At 32.7% G+C, this 25,056-nt stretch overlaps 1 protein-coding gene across 5 annotated transcripts; it reads left to right on the forward strand.

Annotated features, from left to right (window-relative positions):
• The first annotated feature begins 6,376 nt into the window (after positions 1-6,376).
• On the forward strand, positions 6,377-24,811 carry LOC109800778 (MraZ). 5 transcript variants are annotated; one of them, XM_020361650.3, is made up of 24 exons: positions 6,377-6,552; positions 7,947-7,998; positions 8,091-8,938; positions 9,498-9,613; positions 10,681-10,889; positions 12,187-12,306; positions 12,451-12,579; positions 12,695-12,814; positions 14,371-14,426; positions 14,535-14,634; positions 15,068-15,185; positions 15,330-15,539; positions 15,747-16,071; positions 16,352-16,445; positions 17,450-17,558; positions 17,642-17,907; positions 18,026-18,150; positions 18,805-19,039; positions 19,952-20,140; positions 20,260-20,543; positions 21,443-21,650; positions 21,731-21,970; positions 23,027-23,112; positions 24,365-24,811. In XM_020361650.3, exons 2-24 carry the CDS (start codon positions 7,993-7,995, stop codon positions 24,522-24,524), a joined length of 4,353 nt encoding a protein of 1,450 aa, XP_020217239.1. In that variant the 5' UTR covers positions 6,377-6,552; positions 7,947-7,992; the 3' UTR covers positions 24,525-24,811. The 5 variants fall into 5 exon arrangements, with proteins under 5 accessions (XP_020217239.1, XP_020217236.1, XP_020217235.1 ...); XM_020361647.3 differs by having other exon boundaries at positions 6,378-6,670; positions 12,695-12,820; XM_020361646.3 differs by having other exon boundaries at positions 6,378-6,552; positions 12,695-12,820.
• The last annotated feature ends 245 nt before the right edge of the window (positions 24,812-25,056 follow it).

Genomic DNA, 25,056 nt, shown 5'->3' on the forward strand with positions numbered 1-25,056 from the left:
ATTTTTATTACAATGGTTTGAAAAAACATACACGTAGCGGCGCCAAAGGAATAAAATAAATGTGAAAAGAAAAAGAGAAGTAGTTGGGATTTTCTTAAAGAGCTTGTCAAAACAAATAACCATCAATAGTTAATTAAATAAAATTATAGTCTCATTCAGTTACTAAAACACGCAACACAACGCGTGAAACTGTGAGTCTCTGAGAGAGCGTGAGACTATTTGTCTTCCACATCCTTTTCCATCGTGTTTCCACAAAATAGACAAATAATTATTATATTTTTATTATTAAATCTCATTTCAGCACTCATGCTGCTGTCCTACATGCACGTGTAGGCACGTATGCAATGCAAGTAGTAGTTAGTCATCAGGTTACGTTTCCAAAACAAATGGAAAATTTTACATTTCAAAACACCATATTGAGATGGAATTTTTTCTATTCTTTTCATTGAACATAGCTTTCTATCTGAGAACTGAACAAACATCGAGTAGTAACTTCATTTAATAGATTACAAGGATCTTTTTTATAAGAGAGAAACTTGATTGGATTAAGCATTATTATAATGAGTAACAATTTCTCCCCACCAGTATTTTACGAAATTTCATGTAAAAATTCAAACTTTATATTACTTATTAAACTATAACCATCTTGTGTTGGTTGATTCACATGTATGAAACGCACACGCAGATATATAACAAATGCCACATATACTAGTTCTTGAAACTAAGCAAATTTTGAACAAGTTATCAAAATCTCAACATATATTAATATATATATTTTTTAATAACACGTGTTAATATTATTACTCTCATACTTGAATTAACGATTTTATAGAATAAAAAGTGAGGTTAGTCTCTGATTTAGTAGATTATAAATCTTTGTGATTAGACAAAAAAAAAATTACTTACCTCTCATTCATTTTTTATTTATTTATAATTTTGGATCAATGTAATAGGTGGATGCATTTTCAATAACTTATTTAATTTTTAGAGACTAATATGATAAAATTATATATTATTAGTAGGTGTGATAAAACGAGTCACAACTCATGGACTAGTGCGTTAGTCCATCAAAAATTGGTGAATAGGATCAAATATTTTAATTTGTAGCTCGCCAACATTTTTTTTGTTTATTTATTATTTTTAATATAAATTTAAGTAAATTACTTCATATATTTTTTTAAAGAAAATTACTTCATATTTATTTTATATATAATCTATGATTTATTATACAATTTTATTGTGCATTTAATTTATTTTATTATATGTAATTTGGTATTTTTTTATTTATCATTTAGGTATACTAATTTATGTATGTCTTTTAGATATTGGTAAAAAAAACATGTTAGAAAAGCAACTTAAAAAATAAATATATGATTTTTTCCTTTTTTTTTTACTGATTCACGAGGCAAACTAGAACTTATGACCTGTTTTCTTTTGACGAGTCGGCCTAGCTCGATCCATTTTTGGTAAACTAATAACAAATCGAGTCTAAATAGATCAAACCGACATGTTTTACCATATCTAATTACGATACTTTTAATGCTTTTAATACAGATCAAACCGACCTGTTTTGTCATCCCTGATCAACATTAATTAAATAGTACTTTATTATATTTTAATATTTTATATTAAATATTATTTTTGTACTACTGTATATTAAATAAAAAATTACATAATGTTAATAATGTCCTATTATTAAAAATTATTCTATATATAAATTAGAATAATAATCTTTTAAATAAAAATATTTTTAAGGATCATTATTCAATATTTCTTCATATTTTAAGATGATTTAAAATAAAATTTTAGTTTATGATTGCAATTTCTCTTCATACATTCATGAAAAATATTTATTCTCAATTCTCATGTGATATATTATATATATAAAGGTTCTACAATTATGACCGGAAACGTTTTCTTTTCATATACGGTACGTACAAACTATTTAAACTCAAAACTGTTAGTTAAAATAAATAATTTTACGCCAATTTATTTAGGCGCTTGGTTAAGGTTGTCTTAATTTAATAGACTTCATATATATATATCGATCAACATGTATTACGGACATATTATTTTATATGCTGAATTATAATGTATTGTAATTTTTAATCACAATTACCTTTAAAATATTATTTTTATAGTACTAAATACTCAAAATAAATTAAAATACTAATTGTAAATAAGAAACAGAAACAATACAATATACCATAATTGATGAAATATTTAAAGAATTAAAGAAATATTTTACAGCATTACATTAGTAAAAATAAGTTAATTTGATCAATTATTATGTATACATTAAGTTTAATATCAATAAAATTGATTATAAATTACTGCGACTTGGTGGTGGAATTGTGCTGAGGTTCAATTCTTATTATTCTGCTTATAATATTATTTTATTAATAAAAAAAGTTAAACATTTTTTTCTCATAAATTTCTAAAAGTTTAATTTTAGTTTTTCATATTTAAACGTCAAATTTTAGTTCTCTTTTTGTTATAATGTGTCAAAGTTCATTCTTATCACTAACTCGAATTCAATTTAATGATGATGTCTAGTCACACAGACACATCATCATATACTCTAACCCTACTTAAGTCTTAATTTAAAAAAAAAGCCCGTAAATGTTAAATATTGAATTAATGAAATTGGTGATATAATTAAACTTTGACACAATAAAATGAGTACTAATAGCTGACGATTTTAAAAAATGGAGGAATAGAAATGAGCTTTTACATATTTATAGATGAAAAATATGTTTAACAAAAAAATATTATTTTCAGAATTAAATTAACTTTATTTTGACCGAATATATATTAACTATTTTAAATTATATTCTTTTATCATAATAATTAAATTTTCATATACAAATATATCTCAAGTGATATTAATTAATTATTTAAATTATATTCTTAGTTCTTATATTTATTTTTAATATTCAATTTAATTATATTATTTTTAAATGATTCAATTTGATTATTTGATTTTAAAGAAAAAATATACAATGTTATTCTTTCGTCTAAAATCACATTAGCGGTGTTAATAAAATTCATGGAAAGATAATATTAAATATCGTTTAAAAATTAGATGTTCAACTTAAATCATTTAAAATATTCAATTTAGTCATCTATATTTAAAAAAATGTTAAATGTTGTTATTTTATTGAATTTTATTAAAGTCGTTAATATTAATTTGGATAAAAAGATAATAAACATTTTTTTAAAAAATTAAAAGGTCAAATTGAATCTTTTAAAAATAATAAAACTAAATTAAATCCTAAAAATAAACAGAATGTTAAGCATTTTTTAATAACACTTTGATGAATCCTGATTTATATTATCATTATTATTATTTTTTTATGCAATATTTTTCACTTATTTTTGTATTTTTTTGTGAGACCCCCGCAACCCTTTTCTCTTTTTTCTCCTCTCCCTTACTTGCATTCTCTCATATTCTCTTCCTCTCCCGTTGACTTACTTTTCCCCATTCTCTCTTCTGATTTTCTTCTATTCCTTGCTCTCTCAAGGTGTTGAGTAGTGGTGTTGGAGCTTGCTGAGGCGCATACATCCTTTCTCTTCTCCGTCGAGGTAAGGGAAGCTAGGTTTTTGGTTGAATTGGTTGGAAATGAGTTCAAAAACTCAGGTGTGGTTGATTTTCAGAAGATTGATGAGCTGTTTTGATGAAAATCCATTTTTCGGGGTTTCGGGGTATGGTGAAAATTTGGGGTTTTTCTATGTTTATGATTGCATGCTGGAAATGATTTGGTTTTCATGTTGTTGGATGAAAATGTGGTTCTTTGGATGGTTTGTATGTGTTTGGGCTGTTGGATTTTTGCAGGTTTGGGGGAAAATTTTCAAACTTGGAGAGTTGTTGCTTGGTAGCACGCCGGGCCTAGTTCTTGGCACTGGGCGCGTGACCATTAGAGGGCTCTATTGGACAAACCCGCCGGGTGCAAGGTTGTGTGCGCTGGGCAAGCTTGAGAATGGAAGCCCCTGGATGGCTCACGCTGGGCGTGCTTGGACTGCGCTGGGTGCGAGATCAGTCAGAGACTCACCTTTTTGGGGTTCTGGTGTGGCGCCGGGCGTGACTATGTCTCGCCGGGCGTGGAAACTCCTTGGGAGTCTCTGCTAGGGGTGGCGCCGAGCATAATTGGTATTGCGTCGGGTGTGAGACCTTGGGGAAGTCTCTGCCTTCCCTACGCCGAGCGCGGGTTTGGCACGCCGGGCATGTGAAGTTCCTTGGAGTCTCTACCTCTTAGCCTGCTGGGCGCAATTGGATTTGCGCCGGACACGTTTGAGCCTTGGAACTCTTTGGTTGAGCCACGCCGGGCGCAACCATGAATGCGCCGGGCGCGAACATGTACTTTCTTTATATGCTGATATATGTTGATATATGCTGATTTAAGCTGTTAATGGTGAATGTTGTTGAGCTGAGTAATGATTGTGCTGTGCCGTGAGATGTTCATGCTGAATTATGATGTTTGAGCTGTATTGTTGTAAAAGTTGAGCTGTGCCGTATGCTGTATGCTGTTAATGCTGTTATGTTATGCTGTGCTGCATGATGATATAAACTATTATAGGTCGTAAGACTGAGCTGTTGTAGGCCGTAAGGCTGAGCTGTTGTAGGAGATCTCTGAGCTGATATGCGTGACGACGCATTGTTTGTTTAATATTGATTTTGCTGAATAATGTGAGCTGTATATTGATGTGTTATATGCTGATCTTGCTAAACTCAATAATGTGCTGATAAGCTGTAGCTGTTTATAATTTCTGTAATTATATATATATATATATATATATATATATATATATATATGCCGATTCTTTTCACTAGCTTACCCTTGTTGTTTCCATGTGGTTTGGATTGCAATGATCTTACTATGTATGAGAGCAGAGTATGGATAAGTTGGTGTGTTGAGGCAGGTGTACAGCTGACAGATGAAGTTGATGCTTTTGATATTTTAATGTTTTGGCTACTTAGTGTAGCAATTTGGCTATATTTTGTATATTGATTTCTTTTTTAGCTCCAGGCTAGACATATGTGTATATATTCTATTTTATATATGTATGCTCTATTTTGCGTGGTGTTGTATGTTGTGAAGCGACTAGGCAGGTTGTTACATTTTTTCCTTATTGAAAGTTAAAAAAGAACAAACACAATTTTTGAACAAAATAAAAAAAGAACTTACTTTTAAGTGAAAGATTTATTTTTCTAAGAACAAGACTTTTTCAAGTTAAATATTATGTTTCCTTTTTGTATTTATTTATCTGTACAAAATATTTATCAACTTTATCAATGTTTAATTTTGTAATTTTTTGAATCATTTTAATACATTTCTCTCTTCAATAATATTTTTTATTCATAATTCAAAAACATTATTTAAAGATTTCACCTCCATTTCTTTTGGATTCATGTGCTGCATCATTGTTGAAAGCTCTCGTGTTACACTTCTTTGGTGCATTGGAACGAAAATAAACGCAAAGAAAAGCTAAATCAAGTGCCCAAAAAAATTGTTGCTAAACAACAATCAAAGTTATAATAATTATTTTTCGTCTTTCATTTTGTTAATAACGTGCAGTTAAACTTAAAAATGTAGAAGCTCACTTTTGGTGCTTGATTCTTTGTACTAATATATATAATTAAAAAAATGTAGGAGTTAACATATATAATTTAAAATCTACCGAAAAAACTGACCGCCATTTTTATTTCGGAAGCTTCGTTATCAATAATTTCTTTCACCGACGTGACTATTGGATTCTATTGGATGAACTTTTTTGGGACCATAAACGTTTTTTTCTTTTTTTTAATAAAAAGATCATAAACGATAATATAAGTCACTTTAGTGACACTTTTAAGATAGATTGATCTTTGATGTACAATTTACACCTGAAAGTGAATTTTACCAATTAAATAAAAACAAGTGTTGAATGCAACGGATGATATTTTCTTATTTTGTGAAAGACATGTCTGTCCAATGACCAAACCAAAGCCAGCTTCAACACGGAAACGGGAAACAACCGTGAATTCGATTCCATAGGTGAAATAATAATAGAATTTAATCTTAATGTTTAAATCAGCTAACTTATGGATAGATATATAATAGATGAAATACTGAATGGCAGTAAAAGCTTTATTCTTATGGATTCAAACCAAAGAGACTTTTGTTTTAAAAATAGAAGGTGTGGTTTCCAAGAAAAAAGATAGTAAAGCGAAAAAGGGGTAATATGGAAAATAAGAAGAAAAAGGAGGGTAGATGGAGAGAGAGGTGGAATGATTCAGAAAAACTCGCGTGAATCTTTTGATCAGAGGTCAGAATCCAGCTACACACACAATTACAAACGTAGGTTGGAGTCGTAGTACAGACAGACTCCAAACTCATTTCTATTTTTATTTATTTATTTATTTATTCTATTGCCAGCCAGCTTCCATTGTTAATTATTATTAAGCAAAGTAAATATAAAAGCAAAAGAAAATAAAGCGATGCACAGTTGCTTCTTATGACTTAGACCAACACCTCCCAAAGATTCAGCGCATTTTTCACTCTCTACTCTTCGGTTAGTTACTTCACTCCATTTTCCACTCTACCGCTTCCACCATTTTCCTCTTCTCCTTTCTCTTTCTCACACCTATGCCTTTTAATTTTCGCCTCCTTCTTCAATTCATTAATCATTAGTAGGTTTTACGCTTTTTTTCCTTTTTAATTTCTTCCGATAGCATTGCGTGAGAAGTTGTTTCGGAGCTTGTATTTTTTTTTTGTTTCGCATTTTGTGAATGGATTCGCGATCGAGTTGCGGTAGTGTGATCAGTGCAGTTGAATTTCACTGCGTTGATTGAAAGCGGTGTAGGGGACTGTGAAGTGTGAATTATGCGTAATTCGTTGGAATTGTTAGGATTGGGGAGTAAAGGAAAGTGTGCAAGTTAAGAAAATATTATTGTGGCACTGGTGAAGTATTTATGGCTTGAAAAATGAGACGCAAGGTTGTCAGAACAGAACATGCATGCTTGTTATGTAACAAAAGGATTTACTACAAACATGTTGCTGATGATGTTCACTTTTGTATTTTTTTTTATAGAAATTAAACGCCTTATCAGATGTTAACAAAGTGTAGAGCCTCTTGTAAAATCTTTGTGTAGTGTGTTTTATTCTAATTAACGTTGATGACTGACTGTGTTGTTCATACATGGAAACATATTTTTCTTGCTGGAATAATGCAATATGAAGTAATTCATTGCACATATATATGTTGTGATGTAGATAATCTTATGTGAGCTTTTGTGAAAAAAATAAGGTTATTGATAGATTTAACCATACATGACAGACTGGCAGCAAGAGTCATTATTAGGTTGAGATATGTGGCACCTATGCTATAGTTTAAGTTGACAAGTCGCCATTTTTGGGATCAAAATCTTCCAGCTTGAGATAAGGTGTTCAAGAATTTACAATGACTACGGTGGTTAATTTAGATTTTAGTCATTCAACATTATGATATTGTTGTGGATATGTGTATCCATACTACTATTTTGCATTTTATGCATCTTAGGGCAACTTTTCAACCTCTGTCTCTCTCTTTCCCTATGTGTCTTTGTGTGCCTTAAATAATATAATTGGCCTGCACATACTCTTATGAGGCTTGAGTGCAGTGATACCGTTTATCATTTTTCATTAGATATTTAATTCCATGGATTGCTAGCAAATTTCTTTGTTGGAAAAGTTTCTCAGTGAAATTTCTGAAGTATAATATAATTTCCTTTGTGAACATTAAGAATCTAACTACTTTTACTAGCTTCTATATACCACTTTAGCTGCTTCATGATACTTGGCTTCTGTATGTAGATAGAGCTTAATAAGTAATCCCTAATTTAAGCTATGATGTATGTAAAAGTATAAAAGTTAAAGTACTCTATCTTCCTGTTTTCATTATTTATTGATATTTTCTTTGTATTTTAGTTGCAGAATAAATGTATAAAAGTGGCTTCCTCGAGGACCAGTCTCTATGGAGGTAGCGTTGAGAAATAAATTTATTGATAATTTCAGCTGAGCTGATTGAAACTTTACATTTATTCTGATTTCTACTGAATATACTTGGCATAGGTGGTGATGCACTTTGTGGTAATGCATTGGAACCTCTGGTGCTGCATTCTTTTAGGATATCTTCATGTATCTTGTATTTCTCTTAGTTCAGGACATCACTTGAATACGAGTACTGGCTTAGAAAACTGGCTGGGTTATTCTGGGTCACTTGTGGGAGTTGGTTCTCAACTCCATGATTCTGCATTTGTTGAAACATCAACTTCATCATTCCTATTGAATGAGTCAGTTTCTTGTGAGGACTTGGAAGGTGTAGGATCTTTTAATACCACGTGCTTGCTAAGCTCAACTCATTATTTAAAATCTGATATTCACATTTATGGTGTTGGAAACCTGGAGATACTCTCTGATGTTTCACTCTTATGTCCCGTGGAAGGGTGCATGATAACAGTCAATGTGTCTGGCAACATTAAGCTTGGTCAAAATGCATCTATTGTTGCTGGTTCTGTGGTTCTATCTGCAGCCAATCTGACAATGGGATACAATTCTTATATAGACTCATCATCTTTGGGTGGATCACCACCTTCCCAAACTAGTGGCACACCTGTTGGCAACGATGGAGCTGGTGGAGGGCATGGTGGGCGTGGTGCATCATGTTTAAAAAATAACAAGACAAACTGGGGTGGTGATGTTTATGCTTGGTCTACATTGTCTGAACCATGGAGTTATGGGAGCAAGGGTGGTGGAAAATCTACTATCAAGAAATACGGAGGGAATGGTGGGGGGCGTGTTAAGCTTCTAGTGAAGGACACTTTATATGTAAATGGATCAATTACTGCAGAAGGAGGAGATGGAGGGTCTGATGGCGGAGGTGGTTCTGGTGGAAGTATATTGGTTCATGCTTTAAAGCTGTGAGTATGAATTACTTGTTAGTCTGAACTTATACCTGTTTTTCATATGATGGCTGTTAATTGACTGTTAAGGGTGCCTGTAGCTATTAATTGAAGAGTGAAATGCAGTTTTGTTTTTTGGCATATTAAGCCACTTCTATTAACCATATAACTAAAAGTTTTATCACACATTAAATGGTTTTGAAATTTAGATGTTGAGACTGGAGACAATTAGCTGACATTTGTAAGTTTTTTGATGATATTACTGGCAGAGAATTGTGTGTGTGTGTGTGTGTTTATTATTTTTTATTGATGATGACATATTGTCCAATATTCTCTTTACATGGATCTTCTTAGGCATTTGGCCCACTGTCATTTAAATTGCATGGTAGTATTCATTTGCTCTTTGAAGAATGCAGAGGCTTTTGGAAATGTGTTTCTTGAAGGTTTTTGAGTTGTTTATAGTTTTTAAAAGTGCCTTGTCTATATTGAAGGTTTTGTAGGGAACTAATACGTGTTATCTAGTGAATTGTGTTTGTAACTTTTCTTTTCAACTTTATTTTTTTCTTGTTGAGTGTAGGAAGGGATATGGTACCATCAGTGCTGCTGGTGGGACAGGATGGGGTGGAGGAGGTGGAGGAAGAATATCACTTGATTGTTACAGCATACAAGAAGATTTAAACATTACTGTTCACGGTTAGTTCTAATACACTCCATTACATTGGTAGTTAAGCCAATGATGACTCCTTGATCTTTTTTTCTACTGTAAGGGTGTTAAGCTTAATCTAAACGAATCAGAATACCCAAAAAATGAAAAAATATCGTATTCTGAACAAATAAACGTTCAGCTTTCAATTTGAGCATAGGCAAAAAACCATTTTTTATATTTAAACAGTTAATCATCCCTATACTGCCAGTGTAAAGTTTTTTACACTGGCAACCAATCATATATTTTAAAGTTGCTTATTTTATTATTATTTCATTAAATAAGCAACTGACATGTCACTATTAAAAGATATGATTAGTTGCTAGTGTAAAAAAACTTTACACTGACAGTGTATAGATAATTAACTCATATTTAAAAATGAGCATAGGTAAGGATGTGATACCTTCTTCTATAGAGGAAAAAGGAAAAGAGAGTTGTATAATACTAACATACCTACAGGCTACAGTGTGATATGTGCATCATTGAAAAGGAAAACATTCACTTTTAATCAAGAAACTTGTCCTGTTTAAGTTATTACTTTTAAGGATGGTGTCCAGAACCAATTCAGCAACAAAATCTCTCAACTTCAGGTTTTTCATGGAATTTTGAAGTTTTTCTGAAAGGTTGTTCACCTGATTTAGATTCTGGAATCTATCCATTATTATTTCTGATTAAACTTCATTTTTATTTGATTGGCTTCTGTTCCAACTTCAAGTCTGCTGCATTTTAGGCTCATTGTGTTGGAGGTAATATTTGCTTGGCATCTTTGGGGGCCTCACGATGAGTTAAGGGGAAAAGATGTTTATTAACTACTTTTGGTCTCAATTCCCTAGTAATGTAGGATGCTAACATTTTTTTATTGCAGTCTAAACTTTTTTGGTGGTGTTGAGACTATGCATTTGATGATCTTAGATTCTTCTTTTAATTAAAAAAAGTTGGTTGACATTGTTGTAGTTGTATCTTCATTCTTTCCAAATCAAGTAACATACAAGGGTGCCTTTTTTAATCTGGATTGCATGAAGGAGCTTATATGCTATACATGCATTTGTTGTGACAGGAGGTTTGAGTATTGGCTGTCCTGGAAATTCTGGAGCAGCTGGCACATATTTCAATGCACATTTACTAAGTTTGAAAGTTAGCAATGACAATGTCACAACAGAAACAGAGACTCCTTTGCTTGACTTCTCAACCAGCCCTTTATGGTCAAATGTTTATGTGGAAAATAATGCAAAAGTTTTGGTTCCGCTTGTGTGGTCGAGAGTTCAGGTAGCAAATTATACACATTATGTACTATACCAACAAACACATGATCATGGGCTCACCATTTTATAACTTTTTTTTCTTCTTTTATATTACATATGTTTCAGAAAATTCTTTATATGATAGAGAACTACCTTCATAACAGTTTGATCTGCTGAAGCATTTTATTGTTCGGACATTTATAGAATCCATTATCTGTTTACGAAAGTCTTCTTTTGGTAGCACTAATTGTTGTAATTATTTTCCTAGTTCCTTGTATCATTCATATTCCCAGGAAATAGTGGATTCTTGTAAGTAGGCTATATCATTCATGTACCTAGGAAGTAGTATTTTTATTATCTTGTAATCATAAACTGTATTTATACCCAGCCTGCTGAGTTTTGTTTAATCAAGCAATTCAGAAAATTCTGTTTTGTAATCATAAGCTGTATAAACATCCAGCCAGCTAAGTACCTAGGAAATAGTCTTTTTAAGTGTTACCTTTTTACTTTTTTGTTGCCTTTAATAATGATATTAATGGCACTATTTCAGCATGTAATACTTGTGTCCTGTTTCCCATTTAATTACTCCCAACTGATGTGAGAAGGATATATGAAATTATGAATTAGCTGGAAAGCTCATGTTCATGTTTTTGTCTCTATACAATCATATATTATGTATACTGCTCCCCTCTTTTTTGGGCTTGAAGTCTAGGAAGTTAATTATTCATTCTATTTCTGTTTTAATGCATTACATTTGAATTTGACTATAAAGTATTTGGAAGTTACATATATTTCCCCACATCTTGTTATGATGGTAATGTAGACATAGGTGTTATATCTCTTCTTTTAAACCTCCTTTGCTGATAGCCATCTTCCTGATATCATATACCTCTATCAGAAACATATCTTCCAATTTGAGCAATCTTACTTATGCATACAGGTTACTCACATTCCTTGTTAGCCACTTGATATGAGCTGGATCCTGCTTAAATTTTCTGAATGTTTCATATTATGAGCACATCATGACATTCATGTTTAACAAATTACTCTTACAAATTGTAAATGCATGCACTACAAGGGGGGTTCTCATACTGTCATATATGCAAGTGCCTATCTTTATAGCAATGAAGTCTTCTTGCAGGAAGGATAAAAATAAATAGATGTTGCCTGAAGTTTATTTCTTGTAATATTACTTTTTGTTTTTGTCTTCAAAAACAATTTCAGTGATATATTTTATATTTTTCTTTATTAATCATTGCAACGTTTAACCGTTGAACTGAAGCCAAATGTTTGATATTTGTTTGAATTCTCTAATTATGAAGGTAAGAGGCCAAATTAGTGTATACAGTGGAGGAAGCTTAATCTTTGGTTTGTCTGACTATCCAATTTCTGAGTTTGAGCTTGTTGCAGAAGAGCTTTTATTGAGTGATTCTATCATAAAGGTACTGGATTGTGACTCAGTGTTTTTCTGTTATAATTTTAGTTCCATGCTCGATCCATATAGATGTCACTTAATTTTGAACTACTATTTCTTTGAATTATAGAATCATCTTGTAATTTAACAATTTTACCTTTAATATATGAAGGTTTTTGGTGCATTTAGAGTTTCTGTTAAAATGTTACTCATGTGGAACTCCACAATCCAAATTGATGGTGGTGAAAGTACTGTTGTGACTGCTTCAGTACTTGAAGTGAGAAATCTGGCTGTTTTAAGGGTATAATAGCCTTTATTCTTTATTCAAAGTTATGCAGTATTCTTGGTTATAGAACCATATCTTGTTCTTGGTGGGTTGGAGTTTTCGTTGTGATTGTGATTTCTTGCCTTTGCAGCAAAATTCTGTCATTAGTTCAAATACAAACCTGGCTTTATATGGTCAAGGACTGCTACAATTGACTGGTGATGGTGATGCAATCAAAGGCCAGAGAATATCTTTGTCTCTCTTCTATAATGTAACTGTAAGCAATTATCTTTACAAGAAATTTTGTAGTTTTATATTTTTAAGGTGGTTACAAGAGATTTAAATGATTTTTAGGGAACTCCCTTATGCAGGGATGATAATACCAAAATAGTTGATTGAAGCAATATATGCTGTGAAGTCTCACATTACTTGCCTCAATTCTTGGGGTGTGACTTATATACTCCCTCCATTTTTTGTTTGTTTGACGTTTAAGGTTTATGCACAAGAATTAAGAAAATGATTGATATTTTAGTTTTTCAAAGTATATATTACTTATTTTCCTGGTATATCCTTTAGGTGGTTAGAGAAGAAATAAGTACATTAAAAATAAATAAACACATTGTTCAGTAAACATACATTAATTATCAAGGGTAAAAATGAAAAAGAAAATTAATAAGTCATTGATTTTAGAAAAGTGACAATGAAAAAAAACAAAAAAATAATGCTGAAACGATTATGAATAAAAAACGGAGGGAGTATCTATTGGGCAACTTCACTTGATGCCAATTGGTTTTAAGATGAAATTTTACAATATATTCTTTTGATCATTTTGCTGGCAGAGTGGAAGCAAATATCTACATAGATACAGTGTAGATGAATTTGAACACTGGTTTTTTCATGCAATGCATGTGTTCTATAGCTGTTCTCTTTCTGAGGCTTTAATTCTTCAACTGATTTTGGTTTACAATTTGGTTATCTTAGAATTTATGCTTTGGTTCTAACTCAACCCCTCAAAATTAACTTATAAAGGGAGGACTGTTCAAGCTTTATAAGGACTATATTAACCATATCTGGTGTTGGTGTGGTGTGAGGTCTCAACCCCTTCATGCCTAGAATTGAACATTTGGATTGTGGAAAAATGTGAATGACCCAACAAAAATACCCTCTTACACCAAAGAATGGACCCATAAAGCATAGACAAATACAAATGTCCTAAGAACGGATCTAGGATATATTGTAATACCATCTTAGAATTTGGGCTTAGAACTTTAGTTAACCCCATAAAACTGGCTTTAAAGGTGAGGGCTGTCCAAGTCTTATAAGGAGTAAATTGACCATATCTTTAGTTGATGTGAAATTTGAACACCCCCCTCATGGGACATGCCACGTCCTAGACTAGACATCTAAAGTGTGGACAAGTAGCAGATAGCCCAATAATAACATCCCCTCATGCATAGGAATAGACATCTAGAGCATAGACAAAAATTGGTGACCTGATAATGGATCTAGGGTGTCATCTTAAAATTTATCTTAGAACTTAACCTCACAAAATCAACTTGTAAGGTGAGAATTAATAATAATCAAATATGCTATCTTAGAATTTACATAATGTAGAAAAGGTCTCTTAAAAATATGCTCTCTTAGAATTTACATAATGTAGAAAATGTCTCTTAAAAATATGCTATCTACATAAATAATTAAATACAAATAAAATCTGATATAAATAAGAACAAAGTCAAGTAAATCTGTATCATATCTTTGTGATATCTCACTGTTTCTCAAATTTTGGGTGCTTCATTTCAAGTGACATTGGTCCTCTTGTGACAGGTTGGTCCAGGTTCTTTACTTCAAGCTCCTTTGGATGATGATGCTAGTAGAGGCACGTAAGTATGAGTATGACTGCTTTCTAGTCGTATTGCTTGACCTAAATTTCCATTTGGCCTGCTTGGAAACTCTAAACTTAATCCATTTTTTTTATTTAATGTTTGTAGGGTGACAAAACATCTCTGTGACACACAGAGATGCCCAATAGATTTGATAACTCCACCTGATGATTGTCATGTCAATTATACTCTCTCCTTCTCACTTCAAGTAAGATTTGTTAAGTAATATGAAAGGTGGTATTTTTAGATGCATTTCATTTTAAAAAGTGAAACTCTTGCCTATTTTTGGTACCTAATTTTTTTCTGGGAACTAAGTTCGAACCAATTTTTACCCCACCCTCCTTTTGTTGCATTTAATGCAATTATCTATTTTTTTGAAAAATAAATTCTTTTTGGTAGGCATAACTATTTGACTCAATATTGGTTTTATTCATGTTATATTTGGTACATATATTTGTGTATCTTTAATGTGTGGTTATGACATGAGATTGGAGAATAACATATTTCTATCATTGCCACCATCATTTCCAATTCAATCAACTTCTTTTGTTGGGCATTGTTTAGTGGTTGGGTGTACTTAAGAAGAACAAAATATTTTTGTTCAAGTTGACCATTTGGTGGATTCTTCTGAGTTTTTGCAGATTTGTCGTGTTGAGGATCTTCTTGTAAATGGCATTATGAAGGGAAGCATAATTCATATTCACAGGGCAAGAACTGTGATTATCGATACTGATGGTATTATTACTGCATCTGAATTAGGTAATTAAAATGTTTAAGAAACCTTTTTTTTTAATGATTTTTCTACTTTCTGCTGTTCCAAGTTTACCTTGCTAGTAAAAATGCTAATTACCGCAAAAGAATTGTACAGTTTTGAGATTTTGATTAGATAGGGATCTTTTTCAGGTTGCACTGAAGGTATTGGTAAGGGAAACTTTTTTAATGGAGCTGGTGGTGGTGCTGGACATGGTGGAAAAGGAGGATCTGGATATTTCAATGGGAGAGAGAGTGTTGGTGGTAGTGAATATGGAAATGCTATTCTTCCATGTGAATTGGGTAGTGGAACTGATGGCCCTAATGAGTCATATGGGCATGTTGTTGGAGGCGGGATGATTGGTAATTTTTTTAAACACCTTTGACTTTATATGTTTCATCATTCATGTAAAGTATACTCCCAAGTTTATTTTTGGCTATCAACATGGATGCAGATGACTATAAATGCTATATCTGTTTGTGCCTCTATTTGTTATATGAAGGGAAACATCTATTTATTTTTTAATGATATTCTCTGATCACTGTAATTTTTTGTTTAATTTTGGCTAGTGATGGGATCCATTCAGTGGCCACTTTTGAGACTTGACCTTTATGGATCCTTGAGGGCTGATGGTGAAAGCTTTAACCAATCAATAGCAAGCAGTGATGGTTCTTTGGTTGGGGGTCTTGGTGGAGGTTCTGGTGGAACAGTCCTTCTTTTCCTTCAAGAACTTAGGCTCTTGGAGAATTCATCCTTGTCTGTTGTTGGGGGCAATGGTGGCCCTGTTGGTGGTGGTGGTGGAGGTGGAGGTCGAATTCATTTCCATTGGTCAAAAATTGGTATGGAGGAAGAATATGTTCCTGTTGCAAGTGTTAGTGGAACCATGAATAACAGGTATGCATAATCATATCTCTGCTAATGGCTTTAGAATTGGAACATAATAGATTATTACTGCATTTTCTTGGGCCAAAATACTACTTCTGTAGTTAGAGGACTAATGTGGCAGCTCATAATTTTTGGAGGACCAAATTGAGGGCTTTCTTTTTTAAGGAACTTGAAGGTTGAAAGATAATTGTAAATAAATTCATCACTATTGTGAAAATATTATAATGTATATTTTTTTTAAATAAACTTTGCTGAGAAACAGCATCTCTTTCTTCATGATTTTAAACAGTGGAGGTGCTGGGGACAATAATGGCCATCATGGACAGGAGGGCACCATAACTGGGAAAGCATGCCCTAAAGGCCTTTATGGAATTTTCTGCGAGGTTTGTTCCCGTAGTTTCTTTTCCTTTTTTTCGTCTCATTCAATGGTGGAGATATGTACCTATCTTTCCACCAACTACTCACTTATTTTTACTTGAGTGTGGGCTATGCAACCAATGAGCATATTAGTATTAATCTTATTGATGGGATATTAGATAAGCGCTTTCTTGTCCAAATATATATATATATACACATATATTTATATTAATTCTTAATCTATGTGCATTAACCTTAAACCACTAAAGAAATGGGAAGGATGGAGTAATTTACATGTCTGCTTCTGGCTTCTCTGGTCTTGTTGGTATCTGTTTGTAATATAAAATATTACTGCATTTAAGCTGTTTGCCTTTTTCATAATTTGTTTCCTTTGTCTGGATGGAAAAACAAGTATTATTAAAAAGTGGATAAGTACCTTGGGGTAATGAATATTAGATAATTTGAAGGTATAATTTAAAGTGGGTTAAGACGATAAGTTCATGAGACACTCTAATTTTAATTAATGGACGATGCACTCTTACTCATACACTTTAGAAATAAGAGTTTTAGAGGAGCTTTTTCAATTCTCAAGAGCTGAGGAGAAACAAAACAGAACAACGTAAACAAGGAATGCTGTAGGGCATCCCAAACTCTGCAAATTGTTAGGTAACCCCATTAGCAGTTAGTTTGGCTAGTTTCCCATTAGTTAGTTACATTGTTGAGTTGGTTAGATAGTCTGAATAAGGCTAGATGCCTATAAGGAGAGATAGATCATCTTATCATTTGAGAAAGGATTAGACTCTTAGTGGGGACTGGGGAGAGTCCTGGCCTCTCAAATATCAAAGGAAATCATTCATTTAGCTTAAGGTTTCTACCACTTTGGCATAACAATTGGGATTTCGGGTTCATCAATTAAACTCATTCTTTCCTTTAGATTTTGAACGAGTTCTATCACAAATCTAATAATTCTTGTACCTGCACTGGATGTTTAGTTCTGAAGATTTATTAAACTGTGCAAGTGATTTTACAGGAATGTCCTATTGGTACTTACAAAGATGTTGATGGTTCTGATGAACATCTTTGCATTCCTTGTCCTCTTGATCTTCTTCCAAATCGTGCAAATTTCATATATAAACGAGGTACCTTTGAGGATATAACTTTGCCTTACATGCCTAACACTACGGTCTATCTCAAATTTTTAGGATGGTTCTTTTCATTGCAGGGGGTGTTACAAGACGGTCTTGTCCATATCAATGTATATCAGACAAATATCGAATGCCCAATTGTTATACACCTCTAGAGGAGCTCATTTATACATTTGGTGGTCCCTGGCCATTTTCAGTAGTATTGTCATTCATTTTATTGCTTTTGGCTGTCCTAATTAGTACTTTAAGAATCAAATTGATCGGCTCTGGTTCATATCACAGTTCAAGTTCAATTGAACACCATAATCATCACCGTTTTCCGTATCTTCTTTCGCTTTCTGAGGTATATTCTGATAAGAAATTTTCCACTGTTTAATTAGTTCTTTCTGCCGCATTAATTGAGCCTTAACACATTATCTCAGAAACTTTTGATGCATTATGTTTTGTTGTTTGAAAACTAGGTCCGTGGAGCTAGAGCTGAAGAGACTCAAAGCCATGTACATAGAATGTACTTTATGGGTCCTAATACTTTTAGAGAGCCCTGGCATCTTCCTTACTCACCTCCCCATGCTATAATTGAAATTGTGTAAGAGAAACTACATATTCATTCATTCATGTCATGGATTCTGATGTCATTTTGCCTTATACGTGAGGCTATGTGCTATAAATACTGGAAACTATTTTAGTTTAAATCATTAATCTCCAGTTTTACTGAAAAAACAAACCTACTTGTTAACATTATCCATTTATATTGGTTGAAATCATCGATCTTTGATGCAACTGAAAATCACACCTAGTTATCAATTGTATCCATTTAGATTCATTGAAATCATCAATCTTTGGTGTAACTGAAAATCACACCTACTTGTTAACTGTATCCATTTAGATTGAGCATATCATATTGTACTTTTTATATTTACCATCAAATCTCTCTCTCTCTCTCTCTCTCTCTCTCTCTCTCTCTCTCTCTCTTTTTCCTATTAGTAGTTTCTATTGTAAAAAAACGTCTAGGTAAATAAAAATTCTACATCAAGCATCTGCACATATTAAGAAACCCAGTTAGCATTCTAATCTAAGATCATATGACTATATATCATAATTGTTAGATATAAATTTTATATAGATGTAAGATAAGACCATTTATGTTTTCACCTTTTAGCATAAACTTTTAGGACTAACTTTATATTACTACTCTAATAATAATTATGATTGAGTTAGATTTGATCCAACTGTGATGCAGGTATGAGGATGCTTTTAATAGATTTATTGATGAAATCAACTCAGTCGCTGCATATGATTGGTGGGAGGGATCAGTGCACAGTATACTTTCAGTTGTTGCATATCCTTGTGCTTGGTCCTGGAAGCATTGGCGGCGGAGGGTCAAAATTAGCCGCCTTCAGGAATATGTCAAGTCTGAATATGACCATTCTTGTCTACGCTCCTGTCGGTCACGTGCTTTGTACAAAGGGATGAAGGTTTGACTTGCAAAGCATTTAACATGATGGAGTAATTTTCATAAATTCCTAGTTAGTTACTTTTGTTAATATAATTATTCTTCTAATAAGAAGTCACTAGAAAGATGATGTATGGCAGCACAGCAGTAGCCGTAGGATTTAAACATGTCACATTTAGGGTTTTCCTATGGGTATCAGTAGTAATAAATATGCAGCCTGAAGGTTTCTTAGGAGTGTGTCAGGATAAGGGTGATTTGCAGACAATTAGGGTTCCCCACTTAATTAAGAGACACTTCTGAATAAAAATCCTATCCAAATAATAGCTGTAGACTTGGCCTGACCAATAGAGAATTAAGAAAAAATAAAAATATTAAAATACTCCTAAATTTATATAAAAACATCTGAATGGCATATGTTCTGAGTACAACCACCATAGAAGCACGATAATAGAAATTTGAGCTAATGTATTGTACTCACCCTTAATTGTAATCACAAAATGTTTCAGCTTCTAAAATAAGATTCCTTGCTCCCTAGACATAAGAATTGTGTTTTGATTAGTAGTGTAAATACCAGGAAGCTTTCTTTTGGTTATTTCTCAGGGATTATTCAGAGTTCCTAGAAGCAATAGGTGCTTTTATATTCATCTGGCAAGTTACAACATGGCTATATAATAGTTCAGAAGATGTTCTTATGTTTATCAGATTTCATTTCTGTATTTGCTCACAAAAGCAAAATAATGTGATATAAGCATCGGTATTAATTTTATTTATACATGTTATATAAAAGTATAGCACACATGCATGTCCAATTTGCAACTTTTCTGTTTTCCCTTCCCTGTATTAGAATCTAAGACCTTTCAACAGAGGTTTCCAGTGTTAAATGATGCAGTGTCATTCTCTTTAATCTCTCTAATTTGAGAAACAAATGATGCAGGTTGGGGCAACTCCAGATTTAATGGTAGCATACATTGATTTTTTCCTTGGTGGTGATGAGAAGCGATTAGACATTGTATCAATTATACAGAAGAGATTTCCCATGTGCATAATTTTTGGTGGGGATGGGAGTTACATGGCACCTTATAATCTTCACAATGATACACTGTTGACCAACCTCCTTGGTCAGGTATCTAAATTGTTATTGTTGTATTTTTTTTGACAGCTTGTTAATGTTGTTAATATTTTAGTCAATTATGTTTTCTCTATACGTAGCTGACATACTAACCCCAAACATGATATCTGCAGCATGTCCCAGCAACTGTTTGGAATCGTTTGGTAGCTGGACTGAATGCTCAGTTACGGACAGTGAGGCATGGGTCAATTCGTACTGCACTTGGTCCTGTTGTTGTTTGGATAAATAGCCATGCAAACCCACAACTTGAGTTCCATGGAGTTAAAATTGAGCTTGGATGGTTCCAAGCAACAGCTTCTGGTTACTATCAGCTTGGAATCGTGGTAGCAGTTGGGGATTATTCACTTCTTGAGTTGCACCAGTCTGATACTTGGGCAGGTGCTGATGAAGTTATGAGGTAATTTATGATCCTGATCAAATGCTGTATACATATAGACCATAGCCTTTGTTTTCTTCTGATTAATCCTATTAACATGGCAGGAATTGGGAACAATAATTTTATTTTGTCCGATGAGAATTGATAATGCCAATTGAAACCAAATAATATCAAAATGAATGTTGGTTAATGGGTTTCACTTGGGAAATGTTATTGGAAAGAAGTTGGTGCTATTCAAAATGATGGGAAATCAGTTGAAGGAAATATATTTTTGTTTTCATTTTCTGTTTTTATTAATAATAACTAATATATCACCTTGTTTTCACTGATATTGTGGTTTTGACCATTTTTTTGTACAAGTCTTTGGAAACATGATGCAAACTAAAAACTTTTTTTAGTAATCATCAGTAAACAGAAAATACATTCTTAAACCGAACAGGTAATTGTTAAAAACAGTTAAACCTGATGTTGTTCATGACTGTTGCTACTCCTTATATAACAGTGATGATAATTCATTATACTTGGTTTTAGAATTTTGATCTGATTAGATTTGATGGATTAGAAAGAAGTTGCAAAAAGTTTATTCTTGGGTCCTTGCATAGTAGCTTAGAAACTTAGCTTGTATTTTTCTTTGATATGATACAAATGTGTTTGGATTTGATTCTTGCTTCCCGTGCTTAAGTTGATATTGAGATCCAGCACAATGTATGATGTTCTTATTTGTTGCCGCTTAGCAGATTCTCTTACCAGGAGACATGTTGGCGGTGCAAAACCATTACTAATTCTTTGCTTTTAGCCTTCAAGTTTCATGGTTCCTTGATATTGTTTGTTTTAATACCTCCTAGATGAAGATTAACAGAGTTTGTTTTTATTCCCTTGTGTATTAGGCTTAAAAAGTTTTTTTATATTGCTTATGACAGGAAAAACGTGGCACATGGAAGAAAAAATCTTAAGCAGCTGCAGCATAGTTGGCCATACATGAGCAATTCATTATCTCTTAAAAGGATAACTGGAGGAATTAATGGTGGCCTAATAAATGATGCTACCTTGAAATCATTGGACTTTAAAAGGGACTTTCTATTCCCACTTTCTCTGCTCTTGTGCAACACTAGACCTGTTGGTCGTCAGGTAGCTAAATTATTTTAGGTGCTTCACCTTTCCATAACTATAAATTGAACATTGTCTAATACATGACATCTTTGTTTCAGGATACTGTACAGTTGCTGATTACTTTGATGCTTTTAGCAGATCTCTCTGTCACTCTTCTCATGTTGCTTCAGTTCTACTGGATATCTCTTGCAGCTTTTCTTTCAGTTCTTCTAATTCTTCCTCTTTCTCTACTTTCTCCATTTCCAGCCGGTCTGAATGCATTATTCAGTAAAGAACCTAGAAAAGCTTCACTTTCTCGAGTATATGCACTGTGGAATGCTACTTCTTTATCTAATATTGTAAGTTCTGTCTATATTGTGATACCATCTAGTATGACTGTTCCTTGTACAAATAAGTGGCAAACGTGCCTTTCAATTATAATATATTCGGAGCTTATTGGACCTTAAAAAACTGAGTTTTATAATAAGCATTTCATTATCAGTTGCTTGCAGCAAATTGCCCTGTCATGCTTATGATGCATAGCTTTAATGTTGTTATTCTAAATTTCAATTTCAAGTATAAATGTATAATAGGTACAAGCGTCCAAAATAGTCTGGAATTCTCAAATTTTCTTATTCAACCTTTGACTGTATACTACCTCAATTGGCTTTGTAGTGAGCAACCTGCTATATAAATAAATATTGTAAAGAGGTAATTACTGAAAGATACTGTTAAAACATTTCAAAAAGCTCTAGTGACTAAAAGGCAATGACTTGCTAAAGAGCATTGCTACAATGTCCGAAATGGAAGCCGAAATTTCGTCCGAATAATTAAAAAATTATTATTTTTTAATAAATTTATTACAAAATAATAATTTTTTAATTATTCAGATGAAATTTCGGCTTCTCTTTTCGGACGATACAACATTTTTCCTTGCTAAAATATATCAAAGTTGCTAATGAGGATTGTTTTAAACAGTAACACTTTTTTATTTGAAAAATACTATATTCAGTGGAAAAGTATTATTTAATTTTGAGATATAAGGATTTATTTTTTTATTTTTATTTTGTTTAGTCTGTATGCAATGTCCAATACAATAATTCTTCCCAATTTTTTACTAACACTAGAAATCATGATACATTTTGCTTCTAAAACATTAAAGCCTCCGATCTATCTGAATATTAATGATGCCCCTTACAGAAACCGATTAGTAGAGCCCTATAATGCCAAGAAAATTACCTTGAACTTCAGAATTTGCAAGGCCCTGTAACATACTATTGCAGGTTGAGGGAAAACAGTTATGGAACTCTGGGCATATTGAATTTTTAACTTTTTAAGATCCATACAATTATGCAACCATTTGAACTATATTTGATGCTTTTATCTAACACTTGTGTGTGTATGTACTTGTGTAGGGAGTGGCTTTTATTTGTTGTCTCCTTCATTATGCATTATCCCACTTTCACCACCCTGACGAGACAAGTACACGTAATATAAAGAGGTAAGGTTGTCAACTTTTAAATTGCATCAATATCTCAAACAATAATTGCATTATATTATATTACAAACAACTTGCATTTTTTGTTTAAGGTTTAAATACTCATTTTATCCCTATAGTTTCATAAACTTTGTCTTTTAGTTTTTATAGTTAAAACATTTTATTTTAGTTCCTATTCATATTGTTTTTGTTTCCTTTTAGTTTCTATAGTTTTGTAAACTTTAAATCTCTATGATAAATAGATGACAAAGATTAATAGTTAAAAAAATAGTATGTATAAAGACAAAAATGGGAATATCTTCAACTATAGGAGGCAAAGTTAATGAAATTATAGGGATCAAATTGGTATTAAAACCTGTTTAAATTTACTTCTGTAACAGTACAGTAAAATATCAACCCTAAAGAATAATATGTGTTGAGGTCTCTCATCAACTAAAGATATGTCCAATGTAGTCCTTTTAAGACTTGAGCAATCTTCATCTTATTAGCAAGTTTTGTGAGGTTATGTTAGGCTCTAAACTTAAATTTTTGAAAGATACGAGAGTCTATCCTAGTTATGTTATTGGCTACTTGTATTTGTCTACACTCTAGATGTCTATTCCTAAGTGTAAGGGGGTGGTTATTTGGAGTGAGGCGGTGTATTGAAATCTCACATCAATTAAAAATACGATAAGTTTGAGTTCAACCTGCCCAAATTCTGAGTATAACATTATAATATCCACGAGGCATGATTATAGTGTTAGCCCATCTGATTTACTTCATAATTGAATTCTGCTTAATCATTGTACTGCCTCTTTCCACGGAGTTCATCCCAGGTACAATCTTTCAACATTAATATAGGAGATTGGTTTTGCAAAGGATTTTTGGTTATATGTATTCAAAGTGAAAATATTCTTAATGTGACAATCATGTAAGGTAGAACGATTTAGAGTTCTGGAAAGGCCTCTAGCAAAGAGGTATGTCCTACAAATGTCTTACCAAAACCTGATACAAGTGCCATCCCCTGGAAGTGTGACAATTAGTCTGAAAGAAACACCCTGAATAATGCCATTTGTTTTATGGCAGTTACTATTAAGAATGGAACCCTATGCCGCTATACTAATTTTAGCTGGTTTTGATGATTTTTCTGTGCTTATTATAAATTTTAGTTGCTTACTCGCCTATGGGTCTTATTGGTATTTATTTATTTATTTTTGGTTAACTACTTCTTGGTGTTCTTTATTTTAAAGTCTAAGTACATAAGATTCTCTTGCAGGGAAGATGATAAATGCTGGCTTTTGCCTATTATCCTTTTTCTATTCAAGTCGGTACAGGCCCGTTTTGTGAATTGGCACATAGCGAATTTAGAAATTCAAGATTTTTCTCTATTTTGTCCGGATCCAGATGCTTTTTGGGCTCATGAATCTGGTTTATGACAGAAGCATTTTAATGTGAACCTGGAATGGATGTTAAATTTTTGATAAATCCAACAGTTCAAAAGGATGCTTCATTTCAGCGTGGTTCAGGCAACACCAGCCTTGCCTTGCCCTGTGAATATATTCAGAGATGTACAGGAGAATGAAGTACAGTACAGTATTGCACCTTTTTGACTTCTTTGTAAAAAAATATCTAGTGGTTCAAGTTTTTTTTTTTTAAATTTTAATTTAAATATTTCTCAGGACGCTTTCACACGATCAATAGTAATACCACTGATGCTTCACTACTTCCTTCTTAGTCCGTGTATTTCGTCGTAAAATTTAATTTTGTTAATTTAAAGCAATTTTTTCCAATAAAGGCTCATATGCACGAGAAGCCTTTATCATACCCATCTTTTTGAAAAATAAAAAAGGCTATCTTTTCTTTTTTAAATATCATCGTCTTTAGTTCTTATTTTTCATTAAACTTTACAAAATAAGAAAAGGGTTGGGGGGGGGGGGGGGGGGAGGGGGTGTACATGGGGCGAAGCAC

Source organism: Cajanus cajan, chromosome 11 (genome assembly GCF_000230855.2).
Source record: "Cajanus cajan strain Asha chromosome 11, NIPB_CcT2T_4, whole genome shotgun sequence".
Taxonomy (NCBI): domain Eukaryota; kingdom Viridiplantae; phylum Streptophyta; class Magnoliopsida; order Fabales; family Fabaceae; genus Cajanus; species Cajanus cajan.